Source organism: Vanessa tameamea, chromosome 30 (genome assembly GCF_037043105.1).
Source record: "Vanessa tameamea isolate UH-Manoa-2023 chromosome 30, ilVanTame1 primary haplotype, whole genome shotgun sequence".
Classification (NCBI taxonomy): Eukaryota; Metazoa; Arthropoda; class Insecta; order Lepidoptera; family Nymphalidae; genus Vanessa; species Vanessa tameamea.
This window is the reverse complement of record NC_087338.1, coordinates 1,615,114-1,642,685: the sequence shown is the minus strand read 5'-3', so window position 1 is coordinate 1,642,685 and position 27,572 is coordinate 1,615,114. Positions and strand designations below refer to the sequence as shown.

Below are 27,572 nucleotides of genomic sequence, written 5' to 3'. Positions count from 1 at the left end.
GGTTTGAGTTCCGGGCACATAGGTTTTTTTTTTTTAAATCACCCCTCGAAGGGTTAAATTGAGAGTGATGGTTTGTGTGCTACGTGTAAAGTTTGATCAATTCCGCCTGAGTACAGCCGCTGGTTCAGCTAGTACTTGTTTACACCTTTAAAGACGTATCACTTTGTATGTTACCCAAGTGAGATATTAATTTTAAGTGCTTAGTGAAAAGTTGATGGTGTAACTTTTCCAATAAATAAATAAGTATGTATATATGTATATTAAATATATATTATCGTTGATTAATATATATATATATATATATACTACATAGCCAGTAGTTTTCGATATATATATTCCGAAACAGTGGTACTTAATATAAGATAAGGAACTGCGATTGCGGAAATAGGGGGGGGGGGTATATGCCTCGACGCCGTAACCAGATGGTTAAGGGTTGATTTCAAATAACACACACACAGACACCGATTAGTGTATGTATACTAAATTATTATAATTTTGTTAATTAAGTAGCAACCGCATAAAATTATAAAAAAACAAAAATAATATGTAATAATTGTCCAGGCCGGAAGCCATCATGGACTTACGGTAGCACTTCGCTAGAGTTTTATCACAGTCAGATGATTTAATAAGGTACGCATTAAGGACCAACACTGATACGTACCTTCCTATATATTTATATATGAGATAAATAGCTGAAACTGCGACATCACCCGCGTGAAATTCGGTGATAAACATACTTCCATATAACCCCTCATCTAAATCTTTAACTCCTTGATCTTTGATCTTTGAAGGGGTTAAAGAATAAACCTTAAATTTGATCTATACCAAATTTCATCTAAATTTGGTTTGACAGAGTTGCTTTCGCGTTTATTATATCAGTATAACTTAAGTTATAATTGTTCGCCCGAAGCTTCGCTTGCGTTTTAGGGGTTAGGTTAAGGTTGCCAAACCTATTAGCCGGACAGACTAGCTAGGCTGGAAAAAGGCAGGACGCCCTACATTACCCCGAGAACCCCCTCTAGGTGTTGGAGGCCCGCATAGGCGGGCCGACCGTCAGGGCGTCCCACACACCCCCCCCCACCTTCCATCACGTGGAGGAAGCGCGTAACGCGTTTCTCCAGCGAGAAAAAAAAAGGACGCCCTACATTATTGAAGATTTTATGTCTCAGTAAGTATTAAAAGATACGATAAAAAAAATTGTACGTAAAATCAAGCTTTTCTAATTAAATCTAATTTCTAATTAAATATAAATAAATTAAAAAATAAAAAGTTTACTATTTCTCAAATATAAGTAAATCATAAAGTATCTTATTTTTTTCTTTTATCCCTTCTTGGTATATCATGAGTGTTTCCTGTCTCGAAGGTCTGGGTACCTCCCTCCAATCATCAATACAAGATTTATCTGTTTTCCGGTTTGACGTGGAGAGGTGACTGAGCCCAGTGAGTCAATGTAATTGCAGGCTAAACGGATATAATATTACATTTCATGATTGTTCGTGCATTGACATGTATGGAGTGATTAATTTCATTTTGTTATTTGTAACTATGGAATGTAATTTGAACATTGCCGTATATTTGTATTTGTACAACTGCCTTGCTGTACATTTAGACTAGAGCTCGGACGATATACAATCTCATAAAGAATTATATAATAATATTTTCGTTATACAAAATACAGCAATATATATGAAAAATTAGAGTATTTCTCGCCGTTCCTTCTACTGATATTATGGAACTGTAGAATCACGATCGAAAAGTGCTTGTAATAATTATATTTGCTATTGATGCTATTTACTTCAAGTATAATTTTTTGACTTTTATATTTAGCGAAGCGTATTATTTAAACAATGTCAAAATATACTTTATTCAAACAGTTTTGAATCGTCATTTTGCAGATCTATATCGAATGAAGCTACCACCGGTTCGGAATTTAGATTCTACCGAGAAGAACCGGCAAGAAACTCAGTAGTTACTCTAACCCAAAATTTAATAATTATTGTTATAAACAGACAAGTGCTATTACAATTTGTGATAGACTATGACGTCTGTTTTTTTTTTAAATTCGTTTATAATAGTCAAACGAGCAAGTTACTTTATGATCAACTTAATTATTCATGCAAAATGATCTCTGAATGTAAATACGTTACATCCAGTGTTGCACAACTATCGATATTTTGACTATCGACAGTTGACCTCGAAAACCCGAACTCGAAAACCTCGAAATTCAGGATATCGAGAATACTATCGACAGTTACTATACTGTCGATAGTATCGATAACTCTCCGTAAACAATACTATTGATTACGGCAATACTATCCATCGATACTATTGATACCTTAACTATCGACATGCAACACTAGTCACATCAATAATACAGATTGACGTAATAGTCATTAACACTTAAATTAATACATAACATAAACATAATCAGCCTGTAAATTTCCCACTGCTGGGCTAAGGCCTCCTCTCCCGTTGAGGAGAAGGTATGGAGCATATTCCACCACGCTGCTCCAATGCGGGTTGGTGGAATACACATGTGGCAGAATTTCGTTGAAATTAGACACATGCAGGTTTCCTCACGATGTTTTCCTTCACCGCCGAGCACGAGATGAATTATAAACACAAATTAAGCACATGAAAATTCAGTGGTGCCTCCTGGGTTTGAACCCGAAATCATCGGTTAAGATGCACGCGTTCTAACCACTGGGCCATCTCGGCTCTTAATACATCCTGTACGAAATACTAACACCGATCCCTTTATAATAATTAAAATAATTTAAAAAAACAATAACATCTTATTGTATATTAATGTATAGCATTGTACCACCTACATATTTATATTATTATTATTAAAGGAATTGAACTATGTATTGAACTATGTAATGTCAGAGTATAACGTGTCAAAAGATTATGAATAATAAATACTTTTATTTTTTATTTATTTTTGTTTTTGAACACGTGGGAATGTTTGAATAATACACATTAGACACGAACGTTACGTATTTTCCTCGACCTCCGGCGTAATGAGTCACACGATTAGTGAGAGGTCAAAATAAAAATAAATTGTAATTGCGATCTATGTACAAAAAAAAAAGTTACGTTTTTATCGAAATTTCGACGCGAGTTTCTTGTGGAGTTAAATGTGTTGCGTTCAGTTTTATATAGAAAAGTTTTATTTATTTGCAATCAGCGTGTATGTTTGAAATCAAATCAAATGAAATCAAATGTATTTTATTCAAATAAACTTCATAATGAATCGTCAATATTTAAACACTACCACCGTTTCGGAAAGCAGCCTCCAGCGAGAAGAAACGGCGAGAAATTCACGTAGTTTTCACTTTGCGAATAAACACATTTACAATGCTGTTTTTCACAATTTGTGTTCAATGTTCTGTGATGGAACCCGAGCCTAAATCCAGGCGTAAAAAATATACTTTATTTTAAATATTTCATATTCTGACAAAAGTCGGAACGCATTCAGCCGCATTCTGCCTAAATTTAATAATAAATATTTTATATATTGTACGATTTATTATGGCTAGGTTTATTATTAATAATATTACGATACGAATTAACAATGAATTTGCGTGCTTATACTACTGCCCGCATCAAACAGTGATGTTACATACTAAAACAAAATTAATATTATTTGTTTTCAGTCACAGATAAAAAAAAAGTAATCAAAAGTTGAATTAAAAAAAAAACACAATCGACTTAAAAACGAAGCAATCAAACATCATTTGGTCTTTAATGTTGGCAATAATTAAATATGCATTTAAGTTCTTAGAAATTCATAATATCGCACAAAGACACGGAACAATATTATTAATCTCTCTCCCTCAATGGTAACTACGTCATTTCAAGTAGCAAAAATTATTTCATTGACCTTGTCCAACTGGGAACATTACAAAGGTTTACTTTGTAATTTTATTAGCGTGAGAAAATACTATTATTTTAATTAAAAACAAATCAGATTAATCAGGAATTCAACAACAATCAACAACTCATCTTGAAAACCGATAATTATTCGTGTTGAAGTTATAATGAACACATTTCATTGTTTCACGAAAATTGATATAATCTGCCGCGTCTGTCTGTCTGCTGGGATGAACTCGCTATAACACATAACCCGATAATTCTGTCACGATCTAAAAAAAAAAAAAAAAGACGCCGACCCAGTCGGTATATATTTTTCATTTATACACATATAACTAATATAAATTTTATAAAAACCCTTATCGAAATATAATTAACTAATAACCTCTTTTATAATCAGCTACAAACGCCGAGCGTCAATTTAACAAACGAAACTGACGTATTTCCGTATTCAGTACTAATTAATTTGAGTCATAATAGTATCTCGATATAATATACCGTTTGAAAAAAAAAAACCGCAATGACAAACAATACTTCGCTCACCAATAATCGTTCGGTTATAAATGTGTCTGCGGTAATTATCACGTCAATAAAGGTAACGGATACGCCACTGTTACTGGTAGCGTGTCTTTAACACGTGATGGTCACTGTCAGTGGTCATGCATAAATATTCCTTTAGCCAATATATAGTCCGAATGGTTTAAAAAAAAACACTTAAATTAAAAAGATAGATGTTTTAGTAATCGTTATAGTAAAATGTAACACCGCTGGTCTTCCTGTTCGTTTAAGGATATTAAAAAAATTATAATTTACAAATAATCTCCAACAGAATCAGGGTTTCTGGAAGAGATCTCTTGTTAGAGATAAGTTATCCTTTGTACACGTCTTTTGTCTATGTAATTGTCTATATATTTGTTGGTACATAAATAAAATAAATAAATAAATAAAAGTTTGTTCCGAAGCTTGAGCTGAATTTTTATCAGATATATACAGGTTTCCTCACGATGTTTTCTCTCATCGCTGAATTATAAACACAAATAATACACTTTAAAATTCAGAGATGCTTGTCTTTGGTTCGAACCCACAATCTTCAAATAAGATTCGGTTCTAACCACTACGTCGCCTCAGCTAAATTGTTACAATATTTGTCCAACTAAAATATCTCAAATTCTCAGCCGAAGGCCCGAATTAATGCCCTTGGTTTCCAAATGTTTTCCTTAAAAGAACTTACAACAAATCCAAATACAATACTGGTTTTAACCGGTCGCGTTACCTAGGCAACTATAGACTAACAACATTCATACTGGACTTAAAATCAATATTAATACGCGAAACGTAAAAATATTCATTCAAGAAAACCATTAAATGTAATAATATATTCAGAAAAAAACAGTTCTCGCAACACATATTAAATATACATTGGACAACATCACATACATTACTCTGATCCCAATGTAAGTAGCTAAAGCACTTGTGTTATGGAAAATCAGACGTAACGACGGCACTACAAACACCCAGACCCATGACAACATAGAAAACTAATGAACTTTTTCTACATCGACTCGGCCGGGAATCGAACCCGGGAGTGAGAACCTCGGCGTGGCGTATCCATGAAAACCGGTGTACACACGACCCGATCACGGAGGTCGTCAAATTACATTTATCAATGACAATAATTATTGTAATTAATTAATCGCGTGAAATTTTAAACTATTTTTTAAATATACCGTACAAATAGAACTTCTCACGCGCACACATAAACACACCTTTGTTTTTTAGTATCTCGATTTTGCTGTAAATGAAAATCTTGTCGATGTTTTTAAAACCCTACAAAGTTCAGAGTTCGTGACAATAGCTGTCGAAAAGTTTATTATTTTTTCCTGGCAACATTGACATTAACCCTAAAAAGTTCATAATACGAGTATTGACATTTGAAAGGTATGTACATATATATATTTTTTTATGAGATGTGGTTGCGGTATTGTAGCATAGGGCTTTGTGTTTTCAGAGAACCTTCAGAGAAGTCTGACATTATAAAACACACTGACCGCAAATGACACTAAGGAGGGCAAGCGAATTATGACTTACATAACATTATACATTAACAGCCTGTAAATTTCCCACTGCTGGGCCAAGGCCTGCTCTCCCTTTGAGGAGAAGGTTTGGAGTATATCCCACCACGCTGCTCCAATGCGGGTTGGTGGAATACACATGTTGTAGAATTTCGTCGAAATTAGACACATGCAGGTTTCCTCACGATGTTTTCCTTCACCGCCGAGCACGAGAAGAATTATAAACACAAATTAAGCACATGAAAATTCAGTGGTGCCTGCCTGGGTTTGAACCCGAAATCATCGGTTAAGATGCACGCGTTCTAACCACTGGGCCATCTCGGTTCTTTATTATTATGACTTACATTCTATGACAATCGAATTTAAACGAAGAATTATACCTTTTTTATAAATTAGATACAAATGTACATTTAAAAAGTTACGTGTTTTTTATTATTATTCGTGTATTGATTAGTTTAAGACTTTTTTCAAGGTCAAACAAGCCGTTGAAGCGTGAAAGCAGAACAAACAAACATACTTTCACCTTAATATCGGTGTGGTTGCGTATCTATTTAGTGATAATGAACTTTTGTTCTCATAGCGAATGAAAAAAATAATGTACGCGATGTTGTCCAATATTTATTTATAACTAGCTGTGCCCGCGACTTCGTGCGCGTTGTTTGAATTTAATTTATTTAGATATTGTAGCGTGATTTTATTTTTATTCTATATATAATTCTAAAATAAAATTAGCCTAAGTTACTCCTTATTACACCCGCTATCTGCCAGTGAAAGTCCCGTCGAAATCGGTTCAGCCGTTCCAGAGATTAGCCGGAACAAACAGACAGACAAAAATTGTAAAACATGTTATTTTGGTATATGTATATACATATGCATTTAGTAAAACGGGGTTATTTTAATATTACAAACAGACACTCCAATTTTATTATATGTATAGATTTTATTTATTAATTCTTCTAAGTTCTTCTACTATACACTTGATCACAAATTTAAACATTCACAATTTAAATTTATAACAAAATAACCATTCTAAAATAAGATAAGGTTTAAGTTGTCTATTTCGAGTGATTTGACACTTATTGGCTGTTTAAGGAGCATCAACCTTCAACCTCAGAAAAAAAAACACTCTTATTTATTTCAAAGTAAAACTTCATGAACAGTATAGATTAAATTTATAAATACGTGAATTAAAAATATACCATAACAAAAAAAAAATAATAGTTGTCTTGCAGGGAATACAAAAAATACTTGCTACATTTTTAAGCATGGTAACACTAATAGCGTGTACTGAATCAAAATAGGTAAACTAAACCTATCAAGTACCTCGTATATTCGTCATGGGCGCTGAGTCGACTTTAGCACATGATATACCTATAATTTGTTTAGAAAACCCCCGGTCGAATGTGAGATCCAGGAAAACATAATTACCTACGATAAAGAATGAATATTTAAAATACACGGTGATGGTTCTTTTTCCTCTTATACGTTTAAGGTTGACGGACACCTAACAGCCGGACAGACCAGCCAGTTTGGACATTTAAAAAAGCCGGTCACCCTGCTTTATTAAAGATTTTATATCTCAGTTTTTAATTTTGACGACCTCCGTGGTCGAGTAGTGTACACCGGTTTTCATGGGTACGCCACTCCGTGGTCCCGGGTTCGATTCCCGGCCGAGTCGATGTAGAAAAAGTTCATTAGTTTTCTATGTTGTCTTGGGTTTGAGTGTTTGTGGTACCGTCGTTACTTCTGATTTTCCTTAACACAAGTGCTTTAGCTACTTACATTGGGATCAGGGTCATGTATGTGATGTTGTCCAATATTTATTTATTTATTATTATTAGGTACGATAAAAAAATTGTCTGTAAAATCAAGCTTTTCGGATTACTACCGTAAAACTTGTTAAATTCTAATGAAATATAAATAAAATCAAATGTATCTCGTTTGCGAATTAATAAAATAAATTTTAAAAAGTCCAACAAAATCCGGACACGCCGGACACCGTTTATTGCGACCGGACACGCAATCAAAAAGCCTAACTCCGGATAAAGGTCCGGCTTTATCCGGACGCCTAACCCTACACGCACAGTTTTTGGAACGAAGTCCTTTTACGCGGCTTACAGTAGCGAGAACTGACAGAAAGCGTCACGTAACGAAAAAGCGATATGGTCCTTTCTCACTCTATCTCTGACTCTCTGTCTCTTTCTATCATAAGCGGTTTCAAATAAAATTATAATCTAAGCTTAGTTTAATTTACACGGAATTTATTTAATAAGCGACGGTTGTTTTATACATAATATATAGCGAAGCGACTTTTTTTTTTCTTTATTAATAGGATTTGTTAATAGAATAAACAGTTCATCCTAAGAGGTTTTATTCAAAACAATTTACTTTCTTAATTTTAATGCTAATTCTATAATTTTATTTAAGAGCTCGGTTTCTCCTGATCTCGGGAAAACCGAGAATTCTAGTACAAAAATATGTCTTAATTCTGTATTAAATCTAGTATTTATAATTTATTTATACACTCCATCAAATTGTGATTAACATCAAATTGTCTATTTAATGCCACACTTAGAACAGTGCTTGAAGTTGTTCGCTGCTAAAGAAAAAGATAATTATATTATTTAATGGGAGATGAGTTAACTAATTTAATCCTAACTATCTATTTAAAAAAAAAGAAAGTAAATACACGCTTAGTAGATACTAATGCTATATTGAACAAAGATTTTTGATTTCGACTCTTTTGACACTTTGACGTTGCTCTTCCAAGGTCTAGCTTCGGCTATGAGATGTTATGTTTTTTTATAACGGACAGAGTTACTTTCGCATTTATAATTGAAGTAGGAATAGATTATTCTTAAAATTGTCTGAATTTCACAGAATTCCAATTCATTATTAATTAAAAGTTTACGTTCTGATTCCATGTCATATCGTTTACCCACTTTCGTTTAAAAAACTTCTAAACATGATAAATTTAGTAAAAGTATAAAAAGAAGATACTATTATGACTCAAATAAAATCGTAATACGATATTTAATACGGAAATACGTCACTATTACGTATATAACGGTTTATTTGTTTTAGGTGACTGTTAAAAGTTTTTTTTTTAATTTTAAGCGGCACTGTTTCGTGACAGCAACATGTCCAATAGTTCATAATATTCAAGGCCGGGTTTAGGGGAGGGCAACTGGCCAACTGTCCTGCGGCCCCCAAAATTAGAAAATCAGACGAATTAATAATTTTAACGTAAAATATGTTTAGATATAGTCAAATTATAAATATACTAAGTTTTTTATTTACATAATAATTGATAACATTAAATGCTTAAATATATACAAATATGATTTAAAAATAGTTACTGTATAAATCATGACCGCGTGGAATGGTGGCAAGAATGCTAGCAGCATTGAATCGCAATTCCGATCCTCTGGGCTAAGAACGGACCAGCCCTCCTGTCACCAGTAGAGGCAAGCTGTTATACTTTTAATAAAGCTTATTGCACTACAACTCCAAGGGCCAAGTGTTTCGAAAGTAACAATATAACTAATAACAATATAATTATAATAATATTACTAATTACTTTTTCAAAATTTACTGAAACAAAGAGTAAATAAACGAGAAGCTATCTCGAAATAGGCTGTCATGGTATGGGCATGTTATGCGGAGGAATGAGGACCATGTTGTGAGGAAGGTTTTGAGAAGGGATGTGGATGGATATAGAGGTAGGGGACGACCAAAGAAACGATGGATAGATTGTGTGAAAGACGATATGGTTAGAAAGAATGTCACTTGTGAGATGACGTCCGACAGAGAAGTATGGAAGAGGAAGACATGCTGCGCCGACCCCGAGTAAACTTGGGATAAGGGCAGGAGGATGACAAAGAGTAAATAAATTATTGACAGACGTCACTGAAAAAAATGAAAATGTACAGATTAATCTGTACAATAATAATTAGGACTTCCACTCCTTTGGACTCTGATTGCATTTACTAAAGATATATTAATAATTATTAACAGAGCATGAAAAGCTTTTTCACGACATTGGTCTAAATTTAAAGCGCGTAAGGGGAACTCAGCTAATTTTAACAAACCAAGGTCGTATTGTTACAACAAATGATTTTTCGCTGTAAATAATTTTGATAGGATGACATATTCTGATTTATTCAATCGAATGTTCTAGTATAAAATTGGAATACAAAATCTAAATGTTCTTTGTCGAAGTAGGCTCATAAAAGCACTTTTGAATCGTCATGTTAAAGTGTTGAATTAAATGTTAATCTGCCTGTTCAGACGCGAGAAACTCAGTAGTTACTCTTTTCCACCTTTTAAATTACAGAGTATGTCAGTAAGGAACGATTTTTTTTTTATATATCCTGCCCAGAAATCAATCAGACTCAGCAGCGTGTTCTAGAAGGCATATGTCCAATAGTAAACGAACAAGGATCGACGATATTGATGACAAAAATTGATTTTAGTACAAAAATAATACCTAAAAATATTTTCGCGATACATATTACATTGTGAGTAAAAACATTAGGTCGGTTAATGTCGAGTTTCTCGAAAGTTCTTGGAATAGTTGGCTCTAATAATAGAAGAACTCGGCGTTTAGTTTTTACAACGAAATGAGTGCTGGTTCTGCTCGGTAGAATCGACATTCCGAAACGCCTTTTCTCTATTTTTAACACTAACGTCTAATAATTTAAAATAAGAACGAAATATATTATGGAATAAGAAACATTTAACTTTTTTTTTTGTTGTTTTATGGTTCTATGGTTACAGCCCACGGTGATTATGCCGGAACATTTAACTTTTTAAAAAAAAACTGGCTTGTTTATTTATGAACTCAAGTTTTTCAAAATCAAAATGAAAATATACTTTATTCAAGTAAGCTTTAACAAGCGCTTTTGAAGCGTAATTTTACAAACTATATTAAGTGAAGTTACCACTGGTTCGGAATGTAGAGAACCGGCAAGAAACTCAGTCTTTTTCAACATTTAAAAATACAGTCATGTTAGTTAAATACAATTATATATGTATGTTATGTCTCCTGCCTGGAAGTCAACGAGCATTAACTCCACGCTTTTTTATCATCTATATAACCTTGTATCGAAAAAATTACCAATGTATTTTTTACAAATGACTTGAATCTATGAAACGGCAAAGTTAAAAATGTCTGCGGATTCAAATCAGAGTATTTAATCGATCTAATAATAATAAAATAACTATTTCTAGATCTAAAGGATTATTGTGTTCGTGTGTCGTGTATTTAATAACAAAAGCTACTGACAAATAAAATCGAACGACAAAACAAACGTGTAATTTATCCGCCATTATCGACAACGAAATCATTGACTTAGAAAATAATGCAGTAAAAGTGAAAAAGAGACGGAACATCTGTTTCTTTCTCTTTTATTCACTTATATTATTATCACTACAGATTATCAATAATAAAATTAAACATTGACATAATATGCGTACTTTATTTATAGAATTAAACACACATTAATAATCTAATTGTTTTAATATTTATATATTATTTTTTAGCACTTGGTGTTAGGGTTTACAATCCCGTATGAGTAGGTAACCGTACCACCCACTGGTATATTCTACCACCAAGCAGCAGTACGTATCGTTGTGTTCCGGTTTAAAATAATAGACACACTGCAGGCATTGAGATATATCATCTGACCTTGGGAGTTTGCTAGCATTGGTGATGTAGGGAATGGTTAAAAAAAATTACGGCGCCAATCTCTTTAAGCTGAACATTTATCTTCAGACAGTCGTAGGTTGGTTTTGTTTTCTAAACAACATTGCGGTTCTCATTGTGTATAAATCGCGCTCTACTTCATAACATCTATATACAAAGACCACGGCAAATGGCAAGTGGATTCCTTATAGACTAAGGCTTATAGTTATAGGCTAAAAACGGGTTTTCGAAATTCCACCCCTAAGGGGGTAAAACTGGAGTTGGAAGTTTGTGTTTTATAAATTTAGAGTAAAGCCGCAGGTTCAGCTAGTTATGAATATAGTGTTTCTAATCAAACCGGACAATTGACGTGATCCTTAATAGTCCACTTCACTTCTTAATTTTATTAAATATCCACAGAACTTCACCGATTTTAACTACATTAACACACGCAACCATAACGAATACCATAAACTGTACAACTCGACCAATGATATCGCGTCAATTAAAGGTCAAAGTTGTTTATTTGTCTTTGCTCCACAGTTGGGACGGCTGCGGTTGAAGATGGGTACCGTAGCCATTATAGTATCGTCGAAATCACGCGTCCGTAGAGTGATATTTTTTATATTGGCAATTAACGAAAATATCAGTTAGATATAGAAAAAAAATGAGAGTACCTAAATGGTACGACAACACAAAACTGGTTGGACGAGATGATTTGGAATGATAATGTTCTTAAAATATCAAAGTTTCATTTGAGCAAAATATGCCCGCAGCGCAAAGTTACTGAATAACCTCCCCCAACTTTAAGAATACGTATTTTTATTTGTCATAAATAAGTAGACTGATAAAGGAACCTGGTGATAAGTACACCTACCATAGATATGAATCACCAATGTGCGTCCGCCCTTGGGAAGATGTAATTCCCTTGTGTCTGTTACTGGCTAACTCACACTTCAAACTGGAACTCCACACCACTAACCTAACATTACCACAACGGTGCTCCTGAGTTGATTACACATGGCATTGTGTTCGACACATGCGTATTGCACGTAGAACACAAGATGAGTTATCATAAACTACTATGCTTAGTGCAGGCTTTGTGCAGGCCCGTCTATTCTAACCACGAGAACAAAAACCAAGTAAATCAACATTTGACATCGAATCGACGCGATATCATTGGTGGAGTTTGAATAATCAGTTGTAGTTGTTGTAGTTGGTTTGCGATAAAAAATGCGTTTCGATCGTCCACGTTTTTGTCTTTCTGCTTGTTCTGGCTAATCTCTGGAACGGCTGGACCGATTTTGACGAGACTTTCACTGGCAGATAGCTCATGTAATAAGGAGTAACAATAATATATTTTTTGTTCAATTCAAACGTGCGCGAAGTAGCGGGCACAGCCGGTTAGAAATATATTGTAAGTGGCGCTTTAATACATATTAAATACTGCTTAAATTGTCAATGCTCTATCAACCTTGGAAACTAAGACATTACGTTCTTTGTGTCTGTATTTACAAGAACTGTTAGTAGTGCACAATATAGCTAATTGATTAGAAAATCCCATGGAATACATTCCATCGTCGATTTGAATAGACTATTGGTAGGTACCATATATTCTCCCGCCAAAAATATACTTAGTATTGTTCTGTTCCGGTTTGAGGACCGAGTGAGCCAACTACAGACATAACATCTTAGTTCCCAAGGCCAGTGGTACATTAACGATTAAATGATTATATCTTTTACAGGCCTAGTGGTGACCACATGCCATTAGATGGTACCAACTTCAAGTACGTCTTAATTAATTAAATTAAACTAACCACATGAATTGTCCGGATTCTTACGAATGTGTTCTTAACCTCGTTAACAAACAATAAATATATTTAATCACTGGCTTGTTGTAAAAAAAACATCCTTTTTTAATTTTTTTATCTATTGCTGTAATTGTTTAATTAAATATTTATAATAATATAATTATTAGTTCCTTATTTCGTATATAATATATGAAAAAATCTAATTACGGTAAATTTTGTTTCCCTACTTGATAAATAAAAACGCGAACATTACAATTGTTTACCTACAATATTTTAATTCCTACTTGGGATATATAACTAAATAAACTATGACAATATTTCACGCGTCAAATCTATACATATAATAAAATTGGAGTGTCTGTTTGTAATATTAAAATAACCCATTTTTACAGGTAGCCAAACATCCATTGAGAATGATGAAAGTGGTAACCGAATCATGTATATAAACTATATAAGATAGAACCTCCGACCCTCGAGTGTCATCTATACTCTCCGCTAAGCTACCGAGTCTTGTTACAGACATGTTTTTTTTGACCAAATGCAAACAGGTCTTCGAGAATCAAATACGTATTTCTATATTGTGTACAAAATATTATACGAGCAGAAAAACCTTAGGTTTTTAACCTTTGCATAAAGTTATGAGAATTTAAAGGATTTTTGTTTATTCGATAATATTATATCACCTTCGATATAGTTATAGCTTCCAGAATAATCTAGTCGTAAGTAGAGTAACTTACAAGTAAGGCATAAAAAAGTGGCCTAAGTCCTTCTTTGGAGTTCAAGTTCATTCCATATCAAATTTGATCAAATTCGGTTCATTTGTCTGGCCGTGAAAGGGCAACAGATAGACATACAGATTGAATTAATTTCGCATTTGTAAAATTAGTGTATTTTTTTTTTATAGTGGGCAAACGAGTAGGAGGCTCACCTGATGGAAAGTGATTACCACCGCCCATGGACATCTGCAACACCGGGGGGGTTGCAGGTGCGTTGCCCGCCTTTAATAATATTGTAAAATGTCTATACCTACATATAGTCAATTATTGTTTACCTCTGTATCCTCAAATACCACAATAAAAAACCAAATAAAAAATATAAACCAGCACTCAATAACATTTAATTGACAAAATTAAAATTTAGACTTCATCCTTATGAAATAGGAATCGAACGGGCAGAAGCCAAATGGTGAGTGGTCACGACCCATAGACATTGGTATTGTAAGAAATATTTACCATCCCTTGCACCACCAACACAGACAAGTATGTGCCCAAAAGCAGGTGCTCTCTCCCATACCCCAAACAACCCGCTGAGACGGCAAATGTAACACGACCGAAAAGAGTTCGGTGCAAGATTAACGGTTCCAAGCTTTCAAGTACACGCTTCCAACTTCCGCTCGACTTTGAACCCAGAACCTCGGAATCTGTGTACTCATATCAAGTCACTAGATCTACGAGGCATTTATACTGTGCACAATAACAGTAAATCACCGCAATGAATATTGTGAATTGTTATCAAAGCGTTTCAAATCAAAATTATTGTATTTATACATCGGTATTTATGTAAAATAAATAATACTTATTGCTACATACATAAAGAAATATATGTTGTTTCTAGTAATATTAGATTGATGTAGTACTTTTATATTATAATATTTTAAAATGCAAATCGAGCCACTTGGCTCTGTAGCGTTCGTCTTTTATTATTTTATAAAAAAAAAAAATCAAAGTCCCGACTTTAGGTATTAAAAATGTTTTTATACGTGAGTATTAAATGATGATAAATGTAAACAATGTCATGAGTCATGATATTATCAGAAACGAATAAAGTATATACATATTAAAATTAAATAATAAATATAACATACCAAATCGAAAAATCCTATGCTGTCGTCTTTTTTCACACCCATATCATAAGCCTTCCCCTTGTGGCTCACGAACCTCTTGCTCTGACCCTTCATCGGTAAATTTAAAAAAAAAAAACAAAAACAAGAAACAAAATGACACTTCAATTGAATAAAACTTTTGCCAATAACCACTGCAAAACTTTAAAAAAAATATCTTCCTTCTGACTTATAACGTTTGAGTCGCGAAGGAACTTTATTTTTTTTTTTTTAATAAATGAGCTCCGCCGCGCGCGTCTTTCTCACACGCGGCCGCGGTATGTACTGTGCACATTTGAATTCAACGACATTAATAAAATTAACTGGATACTGGGAAACCCCTGCCGGCTTTCTCGTTTATTAAACAGTTTGAAAATGTACTGCTCATTTCTGCGTAAAGGGAAAACCATTAAATACCTTGCCATCGAGATAATGTATGAAATATTAATCTAAGTATTTTTTTAGTACTTTGGTCTATATTTATAATTTTTCAAATATATATTAATACATTTCATTTAAGAGTCGAGATACAATTTTTTATGATTATTTATTAATATATTACATACATACATTAACAGCCTGTAAATTTCCCACTGCTGGGCTAAGGCCTCCTCACCCTTTTGAGGAGAAGGTTTGGAGCATATTCCACCACGCTGCTCCAATGCGGGTTGGTGGAATACATATGTGGCAGAATTTCGTTGAAATTAGACACATGCAGGTTTCCTCACGATGTTTTCCTCCACCGCCGAGCACGAGATGAATTATAAACACAAATTAAGCGCATGAAAATTCAGTGGTGCCTGCCTGGGTTTGAACCCGAAATCATCGGTTAAGATGTACGCGTTCTAACCACTGGGCCATCTCGGCTCGATTATTTTATTAATAGGTTTATTAATAGTTATTGTTTTATTATTAATTATTTAAAAAATAAAGTCCGTAAATGTCACTGATTGTAAAAATTCATTGCTGCTCGCCCAGTTCTGAATCCACAGCCTTCGATTAAGATTCGGTTGATATTACCACTGGACCGTCAGCTATTTCAATAAATCTCTATTCCAATAATAACAGGAAAAAGGCTAAATAAACAACATTTGACACCAAATTGACGCGATATAATTGGCCGAGAGCTTGATTAATCTGTGATATTCACTATGGACTTGCGAAAAAATTGCGTATTGAACGTCGACGAAACTGTTATCGGAATTTTGGAAGTAAAATTAAAGTGGAAATAAGTAGTTAAGTGTATTAGTGTTGTATTATAAACAAAGATATTATATCATTAACTCTTAGTAGTGCACAATACAGCTGAGTTATTAGCGAATCGCATGAAATACGTAAATCTAAGGTTTGTTTATCTTTTTTCCTGCTTCCATTGGAATAGGCTAAAAGTAGATTAGCGTTGTATTATTAATAAAGATGTATTAATCAAGAACTGTTTGTAGTGCACAATATAGCAGATCTATAAGCAAATCCCGAGGAATAACATAAACGTAAGGTTTAATAGACATATTACTTATTTAAAATATATATATCAAAATCAAATAAAATCAAAATATACTTAATTCCAGTAGGCTTTAGTTAGGAATGTAGAGAACCGGCAAGAAACTCAGTAGTTAATCTTTTTCAACATCTAAAAATACAGTAATGTTAGTTAAATACAATTATATATGTTAGGGTGTTAATTTTCAACTTCAATATATTTTTACGCATACCTTATTAAAACTTTAGTAATAACCCAATATTGTCTATTAAAAATATAAGCCCGATTTATTAAGGATAACTCGTACCGACTTGCGATTTAATCTTCTACATACTAGTTCCGCTGCGACCTCTAACTACGTATTTTATTTGTCAATTTTTACGTTATTTTTAAGATTATTAGTGCATTATTGTTTATTGCAATATATATTGTAGAAGATGGAAGAAGAGTGGGGAAAACATATAAAAAGCAGCGCCAGCACCCGGCGCGATCTCTTTGCTGTTCGGCTGTTATCGAGTCAACATCTCGGCAACGTCATTCTGTTCGTTGGGTTTTTCGTTAGATTGTTCCGTAATTGTTGTAATAGTTTCGGAGGTCTTACATTTTAGTTTTTGTTTAATTTAATTTTGGTTTGTTAAATTTAATTGTTTTCAAAGTAAATTCGTTTTGTAAATTGTGTTCTTGAGGGTAGTAATAAATTTATATTTAAAAAAAATAACTTCTGTTCTTATTTCTAAGAATATTATAAATATGCCGATGGGATTGCGAAGTGATAAACACAATTATTTCCTTATCGGATGAAAATGAAAATTTCATCAAATGAAAGATGCAAAATTATCATCTAATGGAAAAGTTCACGCAGTGCTATTGTACGATATTCGCGAAGTTAAGCTGACTGGCAGTAAAGTGCAAATCTTGTGATTAGGGAGTGCTTTATATTTCGGGAAAAAGCAAGAATTCTGACGAAGGCATTTCCGACTAGAAAAAAATATCAAAAAGAGGTGGAAATAATGTCATAACACCTGAACTTGTGGCAGCTTTAGGTCTATGCCCATTAAGCATAAGATACTTTGTTTATATTCTTCATTCGGTTTTAGAAGTGCTTATTCTGAGCAGAAATTAATAAATCCTCGGTTCAGATAATTATTATGAAGATAAAAAAATCCAGAGCAGAAGCAATAAAAACTGACTTTCTAAAAAATGTACCTGACGAAGTCACAGACTTTTGGGATGGCAAAATATTAAAGTTAAAACTACTAAAGCTGCGAAACAATATGTTCACAGCAATATAACATATATTTAGAATATTGTACATCCTTTCGAAAAAAAACAGTGACCGGACCATCATTGTGTGGGCACGAGGAGGAAAGGTAAACTAAGTCTAACACCTAGTTTCCGAATTCGCAATATATTCAACATCCTTCTTGGAGATGGATGTAGTCGTTTCTATATTTATAATTTTATTAATAGTGATTTAAATTTAACGTTAAAAAAACACATTACTCCTACAATATATTAATTATAAAGAAGAACTGACTTAGTATTTGTTGATTCACAGGAAGGATATATATTAATTTAATTGTACTTTATTGACAAAAGTTCTACAATTTAAATGGTAGAAAAGACTAACTATTCACGTACGTAGGTACAGGGGATCCTGTACCTACGTCCGATCATCTGCCGGCAACACCGACCAGTTCAGTGTGGCTGTAGGGTTGCACCAAGGGTCGGCTCTAAGTCCTTACCTCTTCCTGCTAATTATGGACGCTCTAACGGCGGACATACAGGAGGAGGCACCCTGGTGCATGCTTTTTGCCGACGACATTGTACTGGTTAGTGAAGATGGACCTGAGATCCAGAGCAGATTGGAGGATTGGCAACAGAAACTGGAGAATGTTGGCTTGAAAATCAGTAGAACGAAGACTGAATACATGTTCTGTGATTTCGGCGGTCTCTCCGGTCCTGAAGCCATAGCGCTTGATGGCGTGGCCCTTCCAGTCTGCTCCGACTTCCGGTATCTCGGTTCACTCATTCAAGGCGATGGCGAAATAGATCGAACGGTGAAGCACAGGATTAACACAGGGTGGATGAAATGGCGGCAGGTCACGGAACAATTTGTGACCCCCGTATTCCCCTTAAACTTAAGGGGAAGATCTATAAGACCATGGTCAGACCTGCTGTTCTATATGGATCAGAGTGTTGGGCTATAAAAGGGATGACTGAAAGACAACTGCATGTGGCGGAGATGAGAATGCTGAGAGGAATGTGTGGTGTTACGCGAATGGATAGAGTAAGGAATGAGTACATAAGAGGAAGTTTGAAAGTGGCACCGATAACCGAGAAGCTATCCGGAAACCGGCTGTCTTGGTATGGGCATGTTATGCGGAGGAATGAGGACCATGTTGTGAGAAAGGTTTTGAAAATGGATGTGGATGGATATAGAGGTAGGGGAAGACCCAAGAAACGATGGATGGATTGTGTGAAAGACGATATGGTTAGAAAGAATGTTACTAGTGAGATGACGTCCGACAGAGAAGTATGGAAGAAGAAGACATGCTGCGCCGACCCTAAGTAGAGTTGGGATAAGGGCAGGAGGATGATGAAAAGACTAACTATTCAGTTTCTTTTCGTTTCTTCTTGGTAAACTCTACTTTCCGAACCAGTGGCAGCACGATGGCTCAAAAGTGCTATTATGAGCCTACTTGAATAAAGAATAAAATAGAAGAATAATTTTGATTTGTTTTGTTAAACCTTGGCTCGAATGCACTAAGGCGACTAAAGCTCCTATCCAAAATGTGTGCTTCTTAAAGGCGCTTAAAGAGTACGAAAATTAATGTAAAAATTTATAAAGTTTATATAAACAAATTTAGCCATCACTAATGGTGTTTATGTGAAGAGACAGTCACTGTATCGCTTTTTAAAGATGAAGATAATAACAGATGAAAGTGATTGCCAACTTAAACACGGATAAAAACTCAGATTTTGGCAAACGCTAAGTTTCATCCAAGGGAGAACTGGCCTAAAAATTTTTCAATAAGCTAATTTTTTGTGCGTTTTTTTACATTACTTGATGTATTTGTTTTTGTTATTTAAATTGTTTTTTCTTTAAAACACTAGATGATTTTGTATCAAAAGGAAAAGAGTAAAAATTTCTTTCTCGACTACAGATCGACGACAGTTTTCTTCTTGGAATGGTAATGCAACTTTTTTGGAAACTAATTGAAGAATAAGTCGTTTGATCGTTGTAAATGACTCTGCTGAAAGGGCGGTCAAGTTAATGCAAGATTTTAACGGAATTATTACAGTTGAAAAAGAGTAAAAACAATTCTTGTTGCACTGTGTCCAGGAACATAAAAGTTTGTATGCAGACTGAAAAAAACTACATTAAAGATCAGTTACCCCTGACTGATTATTATTATTTTATGTTTTTAACTAAAGAATAATGTTTATCTTATTTTATTTCAATTCTTATTCAATTCATTTGTTGTATTTATATATAGTTTGATATATATTTATGTTAGTTTTATAGCGGACAAAACTATCAGGTAAATAATTGACTTTTAATAAACTTTGTAGCTTGGTCGGCACGGGTTGCGATCATGTTAAAAAGATGAAATTTCATATTTGAGCATGTTTTAGCATTTATAAAAAAAATAGAGGGTATGCATTTCGAAATTTAAAAAAAATGTTTTTTTGATCATATGAGGGACACTCTAATATAAGTATGTTATGTCTCCTGCCTGGAAGTCAACAAGCATTAACTCCACGCTTTTTTATCATCTGTATAACCTTCTATCGAATAAAATGCCTTCTTTACCAATGTATTATTTACAATTGATTTGAATTTATGAAACGGCAAGGTTAAATATGTATGTTATTTATTTTTATTTACTTATACTGTAAGTATTTGAAACGGTATATTTCTCTATCACGAGACTCTCGTGAACAAGAAATTCGTAGATAATGTGGAAATATCGAGCTCCAACAAATTAAAATAAAAATAACCATGTTAATTTAAAATCTTATATATTTATTTATAAATAATAATAAATATAAATATTATAAATAAATAAATAAATATTGGACAACATCACATACATTACTCTGACCCCAATGTAAGTAGCTAAAGCACTTGTGTTATGGAAAATCAGAAGTAACGACGGTACCACAAACACCCAGACCCGAGATAACATAGAAAACTAATGAACTTTTTCTACATCGACTCGGCCGGGAATCGAACCCGAGACCTCGGAGTGGCGTACACATGAAAACCGGTGTACACACTACTCGACCACGGAGGTCGTCAAATTTATAGTTTCGTATATTTATTTAGGAGACCAACGACCGTGAACCGATATTTTACATCTGTCTGTGCTGTCAGAAGTGAAAAATGTGTTTTATAATTTATATATAACATATAAAAGAGGGGGTTATGTTCGCTTTTATAATATTATAGATTTATGAATTCATTCATATACAAATGAAACCGCGAAAAATAATCTTATCAGTAACTTTTGTAACGGAAGTTGTTCGTTTCCGATCTATTATATATGTATTAGGTATGTATATACAATTCGATTTTTTTATGACATAGTTTGGCGGACGAGCATATGGGCCACCTTATGGTAAATGGTCATCACCGCCCATAGACAGTGGTGCTGTAAGAAATATTAACCATTCCTTACATAACCAATGCGCCGCCATATGGGAACTAAGATGTTATGTCCCTTGTGCCTGTAGTCACACGGCTCACTCACCTTCAAACCAGAACACAATAATAATGAGTACTGTTGTTTGGCGGTAGAATATCTGATGAGTGGGTGGCACCCAGACGGGCTTACACAAAGCCACCAAATAATAAATAAATAACTCACAATTTTTTTTTGGGGAACTAAGTTTCTTAATAAATAGACGAAATATAATTTCTAAGTTGCGAAAGTTTACGAATACCTTAGTATTTGAATTAATTTTCGTGAATTGTCTATTATTAGAAGGTTTCAATTTGAATTGTACGATTTGGGAGGCGTCATGACCCCTAAAACACCTTCAATTAACCGCGTCTGACTAATACTTCTAAGATCTATAGCTGATTTCCGATTTTATACTTTGTATTTAGCAGATCGTAAAACTTTTACACGCCCGATCTAAGTTTAAATTTCAGGAGATATGCAGCTTTAAAATATACAGTAAATTTTAAAAGAAGATGTAATTTACTTGGTGTTTAGCTTTGGTCAAGCTTTTGGTAGGTACCCATTCATCAGATATGTATCGCCAAACAGTAATACCCGTATTGTTATATCGATACAAACCAGAGTTTATATTATGAGAAATGTCTAGGGGGGGGGGGGTGTTGTTTGTGACCACTTAACTATATCTACATAATTAATAATAATATACAAAACAGAATCATTTTCATTATCACTGGGGTTTTACGGGGGCCATTAAGTATACGAAGATAAACTAATGTTAGTAGTTATCAGTCAAGTTATTAATTAATATGAATAATATCGGGAATAACCCGATTCGACTTGGAGTAGACGACAATTTAAGATCAGTTTATGGCATTTAAAAAAAGAATTAACCATTTGTTTAATGTTAAATTAAAAAAACAAATGGCATAAACTCGTTTATTGTAGTTGATTTAATTGGGAAACAAACAGCTACACGCAATTATTTAATTTAAATATCACACACAAACCAATAAAGTTTGCACACGGACAAAAAATAAATAAAAATAATACTACAGGACTACCAGTAAGTATGTTTGTAGTTTACAGGAGTGCAAGAAGTTTCATTAAAAGTATAACACCTCGGCCTATTGGTGACAGGAGCGGTTTACTTTAATTCTTAATAAATTCGGCCATTTTGTTAGTGGATCATAAAATGACTTCTTAATCACTGAACTAACTTGCTCTTCCACTGTCCCTTTCCCGTCACTGTGACACAATTTTAATTTTGAACAGTTTATCTAGTAGTATACGTAAGCAATGATGAATTGTCAAAAAACTACCATCGATTCGAATATAAACGAGACGAGACGATCCGGCGAAGGAAACAGCGGCATTTTTATGCCAAATTTTATTATTTCATATTTTGTTATTGTAATGAAATTCGTATACATTTACTAATCCTATGTAGTCGAGTTATCAATAAATCACTATTTTTGTATTTAAATTTTTTAAAGTGATAACTTCTTATGGTAGGGTAACGTTTCGTTACGTAACGCGTTACGCCGCCAGTCTGTCTGGCTTCCCTTTCTTGTACGCATACGGCAGCGGTAAGCCGGCAATAATGATACTAATGATGTACATAAACAAAATTCTAATGTATATAGTCAAGAATTGTAACTAAGAGTAAAATATATTTTATAATCAATAAAAGATTTTATTCATAAATAAGCTTTCCTTACCTTATCGTATTAATATACATAAAATTTAAGTAATAACCAAATAAAAATAAGCTTTTCTCAAGTTATACAATTTCAATATTAAACAGTTCAACTTATATTAGTTTAAGTTATCACTTCTGTCGGACGTCCCGAGAGGCACATTTAATTTGCATACATATTTAAAAAAGCGGGAAATTTTATATCATTTTAAAATTATCCTTGTATTTGTAAGTTGTTTTTTTTTTCAAAATCAAGATGGCCGACAACACGCGACAGGTATTTAATGATTGGCAAAAACTATACTTACAACGGGTAAGGAAAATAAAACGTATATAATAAAAACATACTAAAAACAATGACAGGTCATTGTCAACGACAAGTTTTTTTTTTTTTGTTAGTCGGTAATTTATAACACAGATACTTTATTTTGAGATGCTAGTCTGGGCGGTTTATGGTTTAATTTAACGAATGTCTTACACTGAAATGAAATACAACAAATGTGGCGATGTAAGGTTGGTTAACATTCCTTAAAATGCCATTGTCTATAGACGTATAGTCTATTCCAATCTAAGTAGGAATAAAGTTAAACAAACCTTAGATTTACGTATTTCATGCTATATTGTGCATTACTAAGCGTTTATATAATATAATTATTGAAAAGGGCACATCTAGATGTAAAGATTTATTTTAGCTTTTTAAATATAATATATATGTTTTAAATAAGTAATATGTCTAGAACAAAGAATTATGATTAACAAATCTTACATTACGTTATTCCTTGGGATTTGCTTATAGTTCTGCTATATTGTACACTACAAACAGTTCTTGATTAATATATCTTTATTAATAATAGAATGCTAATCTACTTTTAGCCTATTCCAATGGAAGTAGGAAAAGATATAAACAAACCTTAGATTTCCGTATTTCATGCGATTTGCTAATAACTCAGCTATATTGTGCACTACTAAGAGTTTATGATTAATATATCTTTATTTATAATGCAATGCTATTACACTTAACTACTTATTTCCACTTAAATTTTACTTCCAAAATTCCGATAACAGTTTCGTCGACGTTCAAAACGCCATTTTTTGCAAATCCATAGTGAATATCACAGATTAATCAAGCTCTCAACCAATGATATCGCGTCAATTTGCTGTCAAATGTTGTTTACTTGGCTTTTCTCCTCTTATGGTCGGAATAGAGTTTTGATAAATAAATATTTAAAAAAAAAAAACAGTCAATAAAATAGTCAAAATTAATTCACATATTTATTAACAAAATATATTATAATAAACACACTCTCATAAATATTCACAACAAAAGTGAACATTGTGTAGAAAGTACGAAGTGGACGGGTTACTTTGTCATTAATGTATCTTTTAACGTACTAGCAGCAGCGCTTGCGGCTTCGAACGCAGCATTTAAAAACTTGGGGCCTTCTTTCGCCAGAGTATTGGTGAACTCTTCGACAGTTTTCTTCTGTTCGGTGGCCAATTTACTGATTGCCTCTTGAAATTTTTCAATTTCGACGTTCTTAGAATCGGCGATGTTTTCGAAGAGCTTCCGAGCTTTCTCCTCTGTGACATTAACGCCGTCCACGATTTTTGCTGCGAAATAAATGATTGTTGGCTTATGACCCAAGTGACTGAAACTCCTTTGAACCTGGACATGTACTGATCATTCATGTGCTAAATTTGTCGTTATAATTCATCTCGTGCTCGGCCGTGAATATCACCGTAAGAAAACCCGCTTGATTTGAATTAAGTTCTACATTTGTATCTAACCATAGGTAGAATGGCGGAAGAGGAGTTTAGCCTGCAGTGGTATTTTCAGGCTGTTGTACTGTAGGTTTATAAATTGTAAATAGGATGAGTGGCCGAAATTGTCCACTAGGATAAAATCAAGCAAGACCACGATTAAAGCGGCGTTAACCGGAAAATTAATTAATTAATTTTTTATCGAGTGATTTCAAGGGAAGGTTTATGTGTAAAATACATGCCCAATATAGTAGAGAAACACTGATAATTTTAGAGGTTTCTGAAGTGATGTCGTAAATAAACACATTTTTTTGCGCTTACATTGCAAACGCTGGCTGAAACCTACGAGATAGATCAAAATAATGTACTACAGTATTGTATATTTAAAAAAGGTCTACAAGAATGGTATATATCTTTCTCTTAGGGATAACCCACAATAACCTTAAATTAATTTTTTTTGTCCTTAACTTTGATGAGAAATAAATGCTTATTTACGAAGCGATTATAAGCTATACAATAATCCTTATGCAATTAAGTACCTTAAATAATTTGTGATTGTATTTTAAATGAATATTTTCGAAGATATTACAGATTAAAATGCAAGGACATAGCGGTTTGTATTGTCTAATGACTGAAAAGCTGTGAACGTTGTAAGACATTCTGTAGTATGTTTAGTATCAGCATTGCACCCGTCGAAGCCGGGTCAGGTCGCTGGTGAAAATAAAATAGTACTAAAAAATATCACTTTGGAACGAAGTTCTTTAACGCGATTGAACTGTCAGAAATCATCCCCCCCTTCAGGCGACTTTTTCTCTAATCTATCTTTTACGGTTTTATTTAAACTATGTTCATGTGGTTCTTTTACGTTTTAGTCATTTAGAGTGATTTTTAACAACAATTTTAATTTCATTGTATATATTATTTATTACGTAATATATATCGAAAGGAACTTCGTTCCAAACGGGTATGCCACGACACATCCCGTTTTTTTTTTCAAATGTCTCACTCACAATCCTTCATCCATTTAATAAGATTGTCAACGGAATTTCGACGATTATTTTTGAGTTTATTGAACGCTTCCTCCATGACAGAATATAATATGAAACTTATTTATGAATAAATGGATGCAACTGGTTTATACAAGATTATATCTGTCATCCGGACTTCAAGTTGTTATACATTTTGTGCTGTTTATTTTTAGCCACGGTAACGTCAAATGTCAATTTAATATGACAAATTATATATATATTTTTTAAATTTACTTACGAATGATTTACAATAAGGACTTGAATAAGAAATACAGATTATAATAAAAAAATTACGATCGTAGGGTGCAAATAAAAAGTTATTTAATTTTTAATTTTTCAGTTTCATCTAATAATATAATACCTACGTAAAAAACACAATATTATTGTATTATATTGTTCGTATGTAAAAAATGAGAGACGAGATGGCCCAGTGGTTAGAACGCGTGCATCTTAACCGATGATTTCGGGTTCAAACCCAGGCAGGCACCACTGAATTTTCATGTGCTTAATTTGTGTTTATAAATCATCTCGTGCTCGGCGGTGAAGGAAAACATCGTGAGGAAACCTGCATGTGTGTAATTTCAACGAAATTCTGCCACATGTGTATTCCACCAACCCGCATTGGAGCAGCGTGGTGGAATATGCTCCATACCCTTCTCCTCAACGGGAGAGGAGGCCTTAGCCCAGCAGTGGGAAATTTACAGGCTGATTATGTTATGTTATGTAAAAAATAATGATTTTCTCTTTTCAGGTTAGTACCCTTGCTCTGATTGTTTTATAATCAATTGTAAAACTAAGATGGCGGCAAATTTAAGTTCCGCAACGGTTGCTAGTCGTGACCTAAGCTGTGCCACTGCGTACAAATTAAACTTGTCCAGGACAATCTTCTCTGAAAGCACCAAATAGTTTGTAGTAGTATGTAACATAATTAATAGTATAAATTTACACAGTTATTACATCACCCTTTTATACAGTCACAGTTATAGAACACATATTTATGGATATATAGCATATAGAATTGTGTTATCTGTTAAGTTTATTGTAAAGAATAGAAAATAGAATACTTTGTAAATTTATAATATAATAAAAACCCGGCGCGCCGGCCATGTCAATTCCCCACCGACTACGTTCTGAGCCGAGGTGCGACCTCATAGGAGACACCCTCAGGACGAACGTCACTCGGAGCCCGAGAGGGCTCAAACTTTAAGGCTGAGTCTAGTTTTCGCCCCCACGCCCGGTAACGCTGCTTAAGCCAGTAGTTTATTCACTCAGCGACAGCAAGCAAGACTACAACTCAGCTAGATAGCAAAGGAATTAAAAATTTCATTATTGTTTCAACATAAACATTCTATTTCAAATAACAAATTCGTTCCGGCATACTATAGTTGAAAAGTGTGCCCAAACAAAACTATTGTGGAACTGCAGCACGGATGTCTATCATAATTCCAATTCTATGAAAATTGAGTGTCTTTTGTGTCTCCAGTACAGACGATGAGACGAAACGTTTTGTTTTAGAAAACTATTTGCACTTTTACTCCAAGTTCTAAGTGTCTCAAGTGCTAACGATTTCATTACATAGTATAAAACAAAGT

The 27,572-nt window shown here is 33.7% G+C and overlaps 2 protein-coding genes across 2 annotated transcripts in view; both read right to left on the bottom strand.

Annotated features, from left to right (window-relative positions):
• LOC113391584 (multidrug resistance protein homolog 49-like) overlaps positions 1 to 15,597 on the bottom strand; it is a 67,612-nt gene extending 52,015 nt beyond the window's left edge. Inside the window, exon 1 of the mRNA XM_026627592.2 lies at positions 15,310 to 15,597. Within this exon, the coding sequence (XP_026483377.2) occupies positions 15,310 to 15,402 (93 nt within the window). The 5' untranslated portion in view covers positions 15,403 to 15,597. The remainder of the gene's footprint in view (positions 1 to 15,309) is intronic.
• An 8,839-nt stretch (positions 15,598 to 24,436) lies between these two features.
• On the bottom strand, positions 24,437 to 26,126 carry LOC113391617 (uncharacterized). The gene is made up of 2 exons (XM_064220019.1): positions 25,963 to 26,126; positions 24,437 to 24,802 (listed from the first exon to the last, which is right to left on the bottom strand). The coding sequence occupies exons 1-2, from the start codon at positions 26,036 to 26,038 to the stop codon at positions 24,552 to 24,554; spliced, it is 327 nt and encodes a 108-aa protein (XP_064076089.1). The 5' UTR covers positions 26,039 to 26,126; the 3' UTR covers positions 24,437 to 24,551.
• Positions 26,127 to 27,572: the final 1,446 nt, after the last annotated feature.